Source organism: Nanorana parkeri, unplaced genomic scaffold, assembly GCF_000935625.1.
Source record: "Nanorana parkeri isolate BGI_ZX_2015 unplaced genomic scaffold, ASM93562v1 scaffold1825, whole genome shotgun sequence".
Classification (NCBI taxonomy): Eukaryota; Metazoa; Chordata; class Amphibia; order Anura; family Dicroglossidae; genus Nanorana; species Nanorana parkeri.
The window spans coordinates 121,401-135,915 of record NW_017308093.1 but is presented as its reverse complement, the minus strand read 5'-3'; the positions used below and the strand labels follow the sequence as shown (position 1 = coordinate 135,915).

Below are 14,515 nucleotides of genomic sequence, written 5' to 3'. Positions count from 1 at the left end.
GCACTGGCTATAGAGGACTACAAATCCCAGCAATATATTATAAAGCAATTCAGAATGGCACTGGCTATAGAGGACTACAAATCCCAGCAATATATTATAAAGCAATTCAGAATGGCACTGGCTATAGAGGACTACAAATCTCAGCAATACATTATACAGCAATGTAGAATACCATCAGCTATAGAGGACTACAAATTCCAGCAATACATTATATAGCAGTGTAAAATACCATCAGCTATAGAGGACTACAAATCTCAGCCATTCATTATACATTAATGCAGAATCATACCATAAACTATAGAGGGCTACAATTCCCAGCAATACATTATACCTCAATGCAGAATAATAACATCAGCTATAGAGGACTGCAAATCCCAGCAATACTCAAGCCCCTCTTGTAATAATTATAATGACACATGACACCCAATTCTCCCCAAATTTTCTCCAATAAGGGAAGTGCACTCACTGGTCTCCTCTGATCTGTGGTTTGAGCCTCAGCTGCAGGATGGAGAACCTCTGCAGCACCTTCTCTTGGCAGTGGTCTGTGGAGCAGGTCCTCAGTGAGCGCCTCCCCAGCAGGAGGGTAGCGGTGCCTCCCCAGCAGTGGGGAGCGGCTCGAGATGCAGTAGTTCCGCCAGTGGTGGGCCCCCTCCTGGCTGCGTCGCCATGTGCACTCGGGAACCGTCAGTCAGTGTCCGTCCGCCCCTGCTTCTAATGTTTAAGTTCTGCACCGGGCGCAGCATCTAAAAAATTTGCACCTGCCCCCCCACGATACATCTGTGCTCTGATGAGGCAACAATTGTAAGGGGGCACTCTGATGGGGAGAACTCAAATTTAGTTGCCCACGTCACCGTTTCCCCTTCTGTTAGTTGTCCACCATCAGGGTGCCCCATCAGGGGCACCCTGATGGAGACAATCAAACTAAGGGGGCCCTCTGATGGGGACAATGAATGTAAGGAGGCACTCTGATGGGGACAATCAATGTAAGGATGCACTCTGATGGGGACAATCAATGTAAGGAGGCACTCTGATGGGGGACAATCAGTGTAAGGAAGCACCCTGATGGGGACAATCAATGTAAGGAAGCACCTTGATGGGGACAATCAATGTAAGGAGGCACTCTGATGGGGACAATCAGTGTAAGGAAGCACCCTGATGGGGACAATCAATGTAAGGAGGCACTCTGATGGGGACAATCAATGTAAGGAGGCACTCTGATGGGGACAATCAATTTAAGGAGGCACTCTGATGGGCACAATCAAAGTAAGGGGGCCCTCTGATGGGGACAATCAATGTAAGGGGGCCATCTGATGGGGACAATGAATTTAAGGAGGCACTCTGATGGGCACAATAAAGTAAGGGGGCCCTCTGATGGGGACAATCAATGTAAGGGGGAACTCTGATGCGGAGAACTAATTATAAGTTCTCCCGATTAGAGTGTCCCATTAGACTGTTTGTCCCCTTTAGATTTAACTACTTTATTAGTAGGCCAGAGGTGGGTGCCGGCAGGTGGAGCAGACTGCAGGAGAGGAAAGAAGAAGATACTCTTCCATCCTTCGGTAACGCTGGGAGCGGGGAACATATTTGATGTCACTGGTTGCTAGGACCGTCTGTAGTCTGGTGGTAGCAACCAATGACTGCAGAGCAGGTGGACACTTGAGGTCATTGTTTGCTAGGATGCCAGCGCTCCTAGCAACCAACGACTGAAGAGGAGGGGACCTGCGCTGGGCTATGGCTTGCAGTGGATGCACCAGCCTTGGAGGCTTGCCAGCCATAACCGAGCGCAGGTCGGCGTTCAGGCCGTGTCCAGACCACAGGTTGGACAGGAACAGCCAACGGGCCGGATGTGGCCCTTGGGCAGTAAGGTGCCCAGGTCTGGATCAGGCATATCCAGTAAACATCAAGCCACATTCCATGCAAACATGCTTTTAATTATACAATTCTCCAGCACACATCAACAACCCATCAGGAAAAGAGGACAACATGAACACCACTTATCATTGCTGGACAACAAAACAAGCACGTAGTCCGTGGAGCAGGTCGGATGGACAACCCTAAAACACAGATATAAAGAGCAGACGGATCATAAGAAGAGATTTATTTCTAGATTCGCACCAAGGTGAAGCACCAACATTACGTTGATCTATGGAACAAGTAGCGTGCCAGAGAAATAAAAAAATGTTTTCTTTTTTATTTGCATTGTATAAATGTCAGAGATTCGGTAGAACCAAAATAGGAAATATTTGATGTTTCTGATGTCACAGAAACTGAGATTTGTTTAATATATATATATGTCAGAAGGATGTTGTGTTAACTAATCAGTAACACATTGGCCAACAGCCACACAAATCACAGATCATTTTCTTCTGTACAGAGACTTTGATATCTGCCAGATAACAGCGTCAATGTATGTGAGTCAGTCACAGAGCTGTAATAATGTCAGCACTTTCTTCAAGAATAAAGATTATAAACATCAAAACTCATCAATTCCGTCTTGGTATTTGCCGAGAATTCGGTGCAGGAAGTGTTTATCGAGCACCTGCTTGAAATACACTATAATGCCAAAATTATAAACCGGTGTGCTGCGCTTGTCTGTCATGTGACGTGGCCTACCACTTTGTGGCTGAGTTGCTGGTGTTGCCAGTTGCTTCCACTTTGTTATAATCCCACTAACAGGTGACCGTGGAATATTTAGTAGCAAGGAAATGTCATGGAACACCTGAAACCAATGATGTGGAGGGGTGTCCCAATACTTTTGGCAATATAGTGTATATAAAAAAAGAAGAGAGCGCACAGATCTGGTGCAATAATAAATATATATTTTTTACATCTTAGAGATAAAGAGCACATTTAAAGTCGTATTAAACTCTCAAACTTTTTTTTCAATAATGAATCCAGATCAAAGAAATATACATCACCCAGGAAAGTATTTCATTTACATTTCCAGTCATCATGTTTCTGAACAGCTCTAACTCTCTCATCTCGGCTTCCCTGAACTTCCTGGCCCAGTACAAGATCACAGGGGACAGGGCATCCTCCAGCAGACGCCCATCTACAAGCTTGGAGCTATTTCAAATGCTGATGAAATCACTTACAATGGACGCTGCTCCTTGATGTTTAAACATTTTAGCTTCCTGCAGAATCAGCTGGTCCCCTGAGCACTGGCCCTGATATCCTGTTTTAGGGTGGCTCCTTTCCCTTGTAGGATCCTATGGAGTCACCCTTGTGTATGCTAGTAAGCTGTGTGTGTCTCTGCTCCATTCTTTCCAATCCTTCCTGGACATCTGCTGGAGTCTGCTCTGTCCCTGGTGATCTTGTACTGGACAGGATGTTTTGAGAACCAGAGCTGAGAGAGTTGGAGCTGTTCGGAAACATGATGACTCTAAGTGCTTGTGCAAAAATGTAAAGCAATGCTTTGCTGGGCCATGTATATGTGTTTGATCTGGATTCATTATTGAGGAAAAGTAAGAGAGTTTAATTCTACTTCAAGCCCACACTCACATCTGCGCATTGTATGAATGCATGCCAAACGTGCACACAACTGCACGCTATAGTGCGTGTTGACAGAGGCACTGCAAAACAAGAAATGTGCTTGCGTTACCATTCATTTCTAATGGCACCCCAAATGAAGCCAGGAAGACACTTGTTTTTGCTCCACATTTGCGTACATTAAAACGTGGAAGCAAAATACATGGAATTTGCTACATGACCTTTTAGCTGCGTTTGCCGCGCATTCGGGCCCCATTGAGCTCAATGGGGATGCGTGGCAAACGCAGCACATGAATGTGCACGAGGACCCCGGAATGTGATGTGCATTCACGGAATTTGCAGGTGTGAGTGCGGAGTGACTCTAATGAGGTGTGTCCCACCCCCTGGGGTCGCTGCCCTTCCTTGACTATAGAGGATTTCACTGATGCCGGTAGGTGAAGCTTTCCTTATACTTCCAGCACTGAGACAAAACTGCTGCGGCTCTCCCACACACATGTCGTACTCCCCCCCCGGCCCCCCATCACAGAACACTATGAGGGGAATTTATCAAAACTGGAGCAGACAAAATCTGGAGCAGCTGTGCATGGCAACCAATCAGCTTCTCTCATTTTCAAATCTTAACTGACCAAACTGAAGAGAGAAGCTGATTGGTTGTCACGCACAGCTGCTCCAGATTTTGTCTGCTCTAGTTTTGATGAATTCCCCCCTATGTATTTTTGATCATTGTATTACTGAATACAAAGCCTTCTGTGATTGGACAAGAGGAGAGGAGGGGCGTCCAAACTACAGTGTGGCTTGTGTGTAGGAGAGCCGGAGCTCCCTTGTTGCAGCGCCAGATGTACAGCGAAAGCTTTCCCTGCATGAATAACATTGTAAGTAGTCCGGAGAGTGCAGTGATCGCGTGGCGGCGGGGGGGGGGGGGGGGGGGGGGGCAGAAAAGGGGTTGCCACCTTTTCTTAAGCGAAACCCGAACACTCTAGCGACTCATGGAAATGTTTTTAGGAGAATGATTCATGGCTTATTTATGTGTAACTAGGGCCACCCATTCAGATGTAAATATCACAGTTGAGATTATTTTCAGTGGGGGGCCAGTAGCCCCTATCTTAGTTTAGGTTGCCCCTGTCTGCCTGACATCTTGTGTCCGGTATTCAGCTGCCATGAAACCCGAACACAGCATTCAAAACCCGGACTGTTCGGGTCCATCCTGGACAGGTGGCAACCCTAGATGTACACCTCATCACAGGTAACAATGTGTTACCCAGCAGATCAAAAAATGAAATCCTGGAGGTCTCACGTCACCACAGCTGCTAGGTAACTACTACAGACATGGTGTGTGCTTAGATCAGGGGTGGGCAACCTCAGAACTACAAGTCCCATGAGGCATTGCAAGACTCTGACAGCCACAGGCATGACTCCCAGAGGCAAAGGGATGATGAGACATGTAGTATTAATACAGCTGGAGTGCCGCGGTTGCCCACCCTTGTTATAAAGTGTACCTGTCACTGTGAATACAGGTACAGGAATGGATGTAAAATCTATATACAGGATGAGATATGGCTGTGTGGACTGAATGAACTTGGTGTACACATCATCAACCTCCAGTAGTGCCGGCCCAGGAGAAGATCGAGATAAACAAACTCAATGTACTCTCTGCTCTTATCTACGAGAACACACACACGAAGGCTCACAGTCAATACTCCGCCACTGACACTGTTCCCGCCACTAACAAAGTGTGCTCACCCTGTGACAGTGTCCTATAGCTCCTTTTTTTTTTGCTGTAAAGGATAATGCATTGTTCCATGATACTTGTCAGGCTCACCACACACGTTCCAATCCGACTGTACAATCAACTTTAGAGTTACCAAAACTATGTAATATGAGGATCATTCTCACCCACTGATGTCTATGAAGCCCAATATCTCCCACTGAAGTCTATGGGGCCCGTTCTCGCCCACTGAAGTCTATGGGGCCCGTTCTCGCCCACTGAAGTCTATGGGGCCCGTTCTCGCCCACTGAAGTCTATGGGGCCCGTTCTCGCCCACTGAAGTCTATGGGGCCCGTTCTCGCCCACTGATGTCTATGGGGCCCGTTCTCGCCCACTGATGTCTATGGGGCTCATTCTCGCCCACTGATGTCTATGGGGCTCATTCTCTCCTACTAAAATCTATGGGCCTTAAACCATATAGATGTGTATGGACCCTCAGTGATTCAATATTCATTACAACATTTCTAAGTAAGGCCTGCCATATACATTAAGACTTCTCTCGTTCATCCCACAGGGAGCAATCACCGCATCCTGGCCAAACAGCGTCCTCTGATGGCTATCGTATTCAAGCAGCTGACGCCTGCAGATGCATCCATCTGATTGGCTACAGTCATCGTTCAGTGGGAGAGAATGGACCTCATAGACTTCAGTGGGAGAGAATGTGTCCCGCAGACTCCAGTGGGAGAGAATGGGCTCCATAGATATCAGTGGGGGAAGATGGGCCCCATAGACATCAGTGGGCGAGAATGGGCTCCATAGATATCAGTGGGAGAAGATGGGCCCCATAGACATCAGTGGGCGAGAATGGGCTCCATAGATATCAGTGGGAGAAGATGGGCCCCATAGACATCAGTGGGCGAGAATGGGCTCCATAGATATCAGTGGGAGAAGATGGGCCCCATAGACATCAGTGGGCGAGAATGGGCTCCATAGATATCAGTGGGAGAAGATGGGCCCCATAGACTTTAGCGATTCAGCGGGAGAAAATGGGCCCCATAAGATGTGTTATTGGTCTTGCTTATCATGATAATTGGTTGTCAGGTTCTTTATGATTATTATTTGTTGTTTTTCCTGAGTTCCGGCTTTCAGTCAACCAATGAAAAGCCTCGTCCCAGGATATAGGACAATAAATATTGTAACTAGTGCACCGGTATACACCGCATGTGTGCAGACGGGCGTTGTGTCAATGAGGTCTGATATCTTCTTTGGTAAGTTGTATGTTTTTTTTTAAACTCCTTTCAATAAGGCGTGACCTGCGGGCGGCCCCGAGTGTAGAGCCGGAGGGCGGGAACGGGGCCCGGGGACATGTTACTATGTGTTTGTTTACTTCTAGACGATCCAGACACGCTATCAATCAGCCACAGGGACCTCTTCACTTTAAAGGGACACTGTCATTATGTCTTAACATTCAATACTTGTTTTCTTTTTGTTATTTTACATTTATAAACATTTTTGGAATGTTTTTTATACATAAATATTAAACCTCAACATGTCTGCCCCTCGCTTTAACCCTTTCGCTGCCAAGGCGTTTTTGTACACACGTTATAATCCACATTTTAGGCCTGAAAATGACTTACAACCCCCCGAGAATTATATATTTCCTGAAATCACAGACCATGGAGAATCAAATGGCGGCAGTTGCAAATTTGTATGTCGTATCATATTAGCGCAACGCTTTATCAAACCCCAAATTTCAGTAAAAAATACACTTAGGTTAATTTTATTGCATAAACACACATATAATACCCAAATGTTTGTAAAATATAAAAGATGAGGTTACACCGAGTAAACAGATACCCAACATGCCAAGCTTACAAATTGCCTGGGCCCATGAAACTGTGACAAAATACGTTGCCCCAAATTGTCCATAGGCGATGCTTTAAAAACCCGCACAGGTCTTCAGTAGGGATGCACCGATGCTGATACTGGTATCGGTGCCGATACTGAGCATTTGGGCGAGTACTCGTACTTCCGGTCAAAGGGACATTCCCTCTGACCGGCAGTGCCACGAGGGAGCATGGAGCCAGCTTACCAGCCGATCAAGAAGCCGGGTGGCGGGTCATGACCTGCCTCCCAGCTTCCTGATGGGCTAGGAAGCCAGATTCACGCTGCCAAGCGACACTGCGAGGCAGTCTGGCTTCCTGACCAATCACAAAGCCAGTGGCATGTCATGACCCGCTTCTTGGGTTCCTGATTGGCACGAAAGTGGACTTCACACTGGGAAGTAGCCTGGCTTCCTGACCAATCAGAGTGCTTTTCACTCACCTCATAGTTCTAGCCGACCTGTGACAATGAGACTGTCACAGGTCGGCTCAGTAGATCGGGAAGTGAGCGAACACATACCGGCGTTTGCTCACTTCTCGATCCTGTCATGGCCCTCTGCCATGAAGTCCCCGCTCCGATCCTCCAGCGCTGACTGTCGGAACGGACGGGGGAGGGGGCGGGTACAGCTGACTCTGCCTCTAGATAGGCAGAGCCAGCTGTCACTCACGCAGCTGGGCGGATCCAGGCCCGGCGCTAGCGCAAGGCAAGTAAGGCGGGCGCCTTACGGCGCTGCAGGGTGAGGGCGGAAAAAACAGGGCATTTTGACAAGTACTCGCTATGTTTTTTTTTTTTTTACTTGCCTTCGGTGCGGGAGAGCAGCGGCGAGTCAGCGCTGGTCCAGTGGGAGGAGCTCCAGGTGGTGTCCTAATTTAGCTGGCCGGCGACTGCCTGACGATCCCGACACGCGCGGCACCTCAGGCAGTCGCCGGCCAGCTAAATTAGGACCCCACCTGGAGCTCCTCCCACTGGACCAGCGCTGACTTGCCGCTGCTCTCCGCACCGAAGGTAAGTGAAAAAAAAAAAAAACCATAGCGCAAACATCGGGGCATTTTGACAAGTACAATACTTGTCAAAATGCCCTGTTTTTACAGGGGGTGGGGGTCGGGATCGGGTGGGCGCAAAATTGCACCTTGCCCAGCTTGACTACAATCCTAGCACCGGCCCTGGGCGGATCCAGACATAATTGTCGGGATCCGATTCAGCGTCTCAGTATACCGCGAGCAGCAGCTCGCGACATACTGCGGCGTCTCAGTATACCGCGAGTTGTAGCTCCCGGTATACTGAGCTTAGGGTGATGGGAGGAGGGTAGTATGTGTCCTCCCGTTACCCTAAGGAGAACTATGGGGAAAAGCCCTAACCCCATAGTTCTCCTTTAACTAATGTATGTGAGATGATTTCATATGGAAATGAAGAGCTGCTCACTGATGTGATGTATAGTGAAAGGTCCGCTTTAACATGAATTTTACTCATCAACGCTTCCCCAATAAGCAGAGGATTTGTACTAATCACTATGGATACATTGTGCACGTCTTGTCTCTCTCTTGTTTCGGATTATAAAATCCTCCAATCAGGTCTCTTATTTCCTGTCACTTTGTTACATTGTAACACATACAAGGACTGACAGGTCTCCCGATCGCAGCAGCCGTATTGCCACGCCCACACAACCTCCACAAATCATCGGACTCATCCACAGCGAGGCTTGGCCCGCACGCATGGCGACTCGCAGAGGATGCCGGGAAGCGCGATGTCCGCTCTGCTTCTGCGGGTTTTCTCAGAGCTTGGCGGGTCGGCCGCGGTGTCCTCGGAGCCCATGTGTGTGAATACGGCAGGCTGTGGCCCCCAGGGGAGTCCGGTGCTGTTGCTGGGTCCCACGGGCTCCCAGAAGAGCGGCCTGTTGTTTGTGGCGGCGGTTCTGGCGGCAGAGGAGGGAGCGGGGCCAGTGATCTTCCTGTCCCGGGAGCCGGTGCAGGAAATGCCCAGAGGAGGGAGGGCGGCCCGGGAGCCCCTCATCCTCAAGGTGCACACCGGGGCCCAGCCTGGGCTTCATATGTCTTCCTGTTTATCACTGTTTCCATAGCAACGCCTCTCCATCATGACATGGGGGCCTGTATACAAGTCTCCCTGTGACTGCTGAGAGCCTTGTGGGGGGGGTCAGCTCGGGGTTAGAGGATAACAGGACAGGATATCTACCTGTGTATGTATACCCACACCCGAACAACCCCACCACCAAAGTGTATACTGGCCTGTCCATGGTCCTGCCAGATCCGCATGGTGCGGCCCACGCTGCGAATCCTCCCGGACGATCCCTCGCTTCTTCTGAATGTGCGCAAAGAAGATCCCTTCATTCCTATTGGCCGGCTGTCTATTTTGTCTTCCAGTAGTAGATGGCCTCTCCACAGGAATGAATGGGATTTTCTTTGCACATCCCCAGAAGAAGGGAGGGATCTGTGAATTTTTTGGCGGTGGCTGAGTGGGCCACGCAATACAGATCTCACAGCTTTTATTAATGTGTGGGGTGGTGAGAGCCCCAGAAGCTTTAGTATGCAAAGCTTAGCACACTATGGCAGACAGCGTGATCCCCTCCAGCATTGCACCCCTTCCGGTGTGGTCATCTTTGCCCCCCCACCAGTTTTGAGTCTTTAACTCCTTAATTGGCCAGGCCCAAATGACATAACACCCGTGCATGCACTTGTCAATCTTGACATACTAAGGTGTGCATGCGCTCTAAAGATATTCTGGTGATCCTGATCCATGAAGTTCATATCCAGTCACTTCCTGTTATAAGGTGACAACTGTCTCCCAGTTGTGCTCGTCACATGTGCTCCTGGAGAAGTCTGAAAGTGCCAAGCTGGAACACATTGTGCATGCTTAGTCCACCTTGCTCAGTAAAAGGGAGCTGGTCCAGAGCGATGATGTCCAGCTGATGCTGGAGAGAGAGCGCATGTACACAGGAAGTGGCTTTATCAAAGGTAGACGAGACAGAATCTGGAGCAGTTGCCAATAGTAACCAATCAGCATCTATATTCCGTTTGTTCAGTTATGCTTTGAAAATGAAAGAGAAAAGCTGATTGGTTGCCATGGACAACTGCTCCAGTTTTGATAAATTCCCATTATTTTTGAAAAAACTACAGCGATTGTTTATGATGCACACAAACGAAGGGGATGATTTACTAAAGGCAAACAGACTGTTCATCTTGCAAGGACATTTTTTTCTGAGCTTAGTGAATAAGCTGAAGCTCTGCTTACTTCCATCGTCCAATCGTGCAAGAAAAAATTGTTTTTTTTTTAAATTATCCTTGCACGTGATTGGGTATTCTTTGCACCCACATTCAATAAGCTCAGGGAAAATTCCCTTGAAATGTGAGCAGCCTATTTGCCTCTAGTAAATCAGCCCCTATCATGTCACTTAGTTTGGGTTTCGATGTCATTAATAACATGATCAGAAGGGGGGATGTAGTGTAAATATATGAGAAGTGACTGAATATATATCATTTGATGGTTTTAGCGGTATGTCTATGTTGGTTATTAACCAATCACATCTTTATTTTTGTAGAAAATCCGCTTCATGTACCCGTCATCCCTGAAGGATCTGCTCCATTTCTTCTCCTCCCTCCATGTGACGTCTCCATCCCCATCGCTGGTCCTGGTTGATGGTCTAGAGAGATACCTCCCGTCCGCTGGCAGCCTTACAGATGGAGCTCATATATCTGCTCTCATGCTGGACTCCATATCCCACCTCCACTGCGGCCTTCTAGTCTCGGCAGTGCCCGGCTCTGAAGGGTCGGATGCCTTCACGGCTGTAGAGAGATACTTTCCAAACCAATGCCGGCTCTGTCCTGTCATGTCAACGGAGACTGAGGAGAGACAGTATAAGGTCAGCTTCCTGTCTCCAGACCCGCAGTGGACTCTACATGTGGAGCAATATGGAGGGCTAAGAATCTCCTTAGAGGACAGATCACCCAAGACTAAAACTTAGGACAACACGTAGCTTGCAGCATTAAATTAAATTCCACTTTAAAGAAGAACTATGGGGTTCTCCTTAGGGTAACGGGAGGACACAAACTAGCGTCCTCCCATCACCCTAGGCTCAGTATAGCGCGAGCTGTAGCTCGCGCTATACTGAGACACCGCAGCTGAAGCGGATCCCGACAATTGTGCCCGGATCCGCCCAGCTGCGTGACTGACAGCTGGCTCTGCCTATCTAGAGGCAGAGCCAGCTGTACCCTCCCCCGTCCGTTCCGCCAGTCAGCTCTGGCGGAGGGGGGAATCCAGCCCCTCCCCTGTCACGGCAGAGAGGAACCCAGCCCCTCCCCTGTCACGGCAGAGAGCTGTGACAGGATCGAGAGGTGAGCGAACGCCGGTATGTGTTCGCTCACCTCCCGATCTACTGAGCCGACCTGTGACAGTCTCATTGTCACAGGTCGGCTAGAACTATGAGGTGAGTGAAAAGCACTCACCTCATAGTTCTTTAAAAAAAAAAGAATTTCCTCTCCAGGTCGGTTATATGAATTAAGGGATTTGAGCAAACCTGGTTGCAGGTTTACCTGCTGCTGTTCTTGGGCAACTTGGGACAGTAGATAGGCAGCGTGGACTCCCGGGCTGTGCTATTAGTTATCTATGTGGCAGCTTCCACACACCAGAGGATTCCAACAATTTCCTTGGGCATCACTAATGCCCAAGAGGACCAGGAAGTGGGGAAACAATAATTGTAAGTAAAAGCAAAATATGTTTAATGATTGTAAGATGATTTCGTATCGGCATTCGGAGCTGCACACTGAGGTGATTTTTAATGGAGGGGGTAAAGGTCCGCTTTAAAACATGCAGAGATCCAATCACATGACCAGGAAGTTCGGTTTCTGTGGATGTTCTGTACAATGTTGCCATTGTTAAGCCGGCCATACATTCCCATAATACCATCAGAGACATGATGAGCGTCGTGAGAAATTTCCTTTGATCTTAACATTCCATTTTGGAATAAGTTTACTGAATGAAAAAACTACATTCGCTGTCAGAAATTTGTTTGCTTGAGAAAAAATTTCCATCCAGCTCCTGCAATTTTTTTGACTGCGGTTAAAAAAAAAAGTCGATTCGACCCCCATTAACGATGAGAAAATTGAAGGAACGTTCCCAAAAAAACGTCTTCTGATGAAATTCTACTTGTGTATTGCCAACAGTACAGGAAGATACGTTTGATATTTTTTGGTGGTGAGACAGTCGGATGGCTGCACAAACCTTTAATAATAAGTTAGGAAATACCTTGTGTATCAGTTCTCTGCGATACGTCATCATTTTTTAGAATACAAATTGAGAATTCATTTTCAGGTGCATACCCGCGCGATCCGGGACGCGTGTCTCGGGACCATGTGATCGTCTGCAGTTGCACACAGCGGTTGCCTGGCGGGCCCATTGTTTAAATGGGGTTATATCCGCGCTGCAATCGCTGAAAAAAAGGTACATGCATCTTTTTTTTGCGGCACACAACACGTGTTCGATTGCATTGGCGGCAAATTGCACGATCCGTGTGATTGGGTGCCATTAGAAAAGAATGGCACCGCCAGCACAATCAGTGGGGGTGTGCGACTCTGTGACTGAGCGGCAATCCGCGCAGTCACGGATCGCGCAAGTGTGAACGTGGCCTAAGATTTCTAAAGGAAAAAAAAACATGAATGAAATGTCAATATTGTTACATTGTTTTTCTACAGTAAACATATTTTATATTGCTCTGTGCCATTTGTATCATTACAGCATTTTTGGATTAATAAAAGCTACTTGCATGGAAGGATTAGAATTGTAAAATATTTAAGTGTTCGGCCCCTTTCACACGGGTGGCCTGAAAAAACGACAACCAGATGCCCAATGCAAATCTATGGGCACTTCCACCCTTGGCCAGTAAAGCAGCCCATCATAGTAATGAGCCAATTGGAATGTGTGGGAAGGAGAAGTATTACCTTTTAGAACCTGAAACCTCTTCTGTATACAGAAAGTCCCCCACTCACACTGCCACTAGGAACTTGACTTCAGAATTCAGCCCCGGCCATCCGCACTCCCGCCATTCGATGAGACTGCACCGGGTTCAGGAATATTCTAGGAGACTTTACAAGAAGAGTCTTACCATGACGACTGGAAACAACGGGTGGTTATTAACATTAACAACAGGAAGATTGCCAAATACTTTTTTTTAACTATAACCACGTTCATTATAAAAAAATGTTTTATGCCTTTTTTGTAACTTTTGTTCTTCAGTCATGTGACCGCAGCACCGTTATTCCTGTCCCTCTTCTCTGTAGCACGGAGCTCTTTGTATTTCTAAAGTTTTGTCAGCGAGGCTCCTGCTCAGGATTGCTGTCAATTGGTAGGCATGGAGACAAAGCTGACTACGGGAGGTACACGGTACATTGGCACGGCACCTTGTATCTGCAAGCCAAGGGATGCAAACTGTGCCTGCACAGATCTGATTCCGTGCTTGGCTTTTCCAGATTGAAGAAGGAAACGGGAGCTGGCAGGATCACCAGATATTTGAGAGTACGTGAAACATTTTGGGGTTCTTGGGGTTTTCATGAGCTGTAAGCCATAATCATCACAATTATGACAAATCACGGCTTGAATTATCTTGCTTTGCATGTAATGAGTCTCTCTCATATATTAGTTTCACCTTTTAAGTTGCATTAGTGAAATAAATGAACTTTGCACGATATTCTAATTATTCGAGTTTCACCTGTATATGGTATCATTTCTTTGTACGAGCTTCCACAGAAGGCCGCCTCCCTTTCTCTTATTCATGAGTACTTGCAATGAAATCGTCATACTGACATGAGATAGATAACAACAAGGTCAAGCTGCAGTTTCTAAAGTAATTAAAATACACTGCCCAGCCAAGAAAAAGTCACCACCTGGATTTCGGCAATGTTATGATCTGGGGTTGCTTCAGTAGGTTAGGCCTAGGTTCAGCAATGTTATATCCCTAAAAAATGAGGTCAGCTGCCGACCTGAACATACTGAATGACCAGATTTTTCCATCAATGATGGCACATTGGGCATATTCCAAGATGACAATGCCAGGATTAATTGGGCTCAGATTGTGAAAGAGTGGTTCAGGGAGCATGAGACATCATTGTAACACATGGATTGGCCACCACAGAGTCCAGACCTTAACCCCATTGAGAGTCTTTATGATGTGCTGGAGAAGACTTTACACACAGGTTCGACTCTCCCATCATCACTACAAGATCTTGGTGAAAAATTAATACAACTCTGGAGGGAAATAAATGTTGTGACATTGCATAGGCTTATGGAAACAATGCCACGGCAAATGCGTGTCATTATTTAAGCTAAAGGAGGACAAACTGAATATTCTTTGGCAGGGCGGTGTACTTTCTTACATTAAAAGAGGTCTAGACTCCAGAGAGAGAGAGAGACATAATCTGCCCCTCCCCCCCC

The 14,515-nt window shown here is 47.3% G+C and overlaps 1 protein-coding gene across 1 annotated transcript; it reads left to right on the top strand.

Moving 5' to 3' along the window:
• Nucleotides 1-8,822: 8,822 nt before the first annotated feature.
• SWSAP1 (SWIM-type zinc finger 7 associated protein 1) lies at nt 8,823-11,054 on the top strand. The gene is made up of 2 exons (XM_018571736.1): nt 8,823-9,095; nt 10,632-11,054. The coding sequence occupies exons 1-2, from the start codon at nt 8,823-8,825 to the stop codon at nt 11,052-11,054; spliced, it is 696 nt and encodes a 231-aa protein (XP_018427238.1).
• The last annotated feature ends 3,461 nt before the right edge of the window (nt 11,055-14,515 follow it).

Coding starts and splice junctions, on each gene's coding strand:
- SWSAP1 (XM_018571736.1), top strand. CDS start 8,823: ATGTCCGCTCTGCTTCTGCGGGTTTTCTCAGAGCTTGGCGGGTCGGCC. Junction 9,096..10,631: donor GGGAGCCCCTCATCCTCAAG/GTGCACACCGGG, acceptor TTATTTTTGTAG/AAAATCCGCTTCATGTACCC.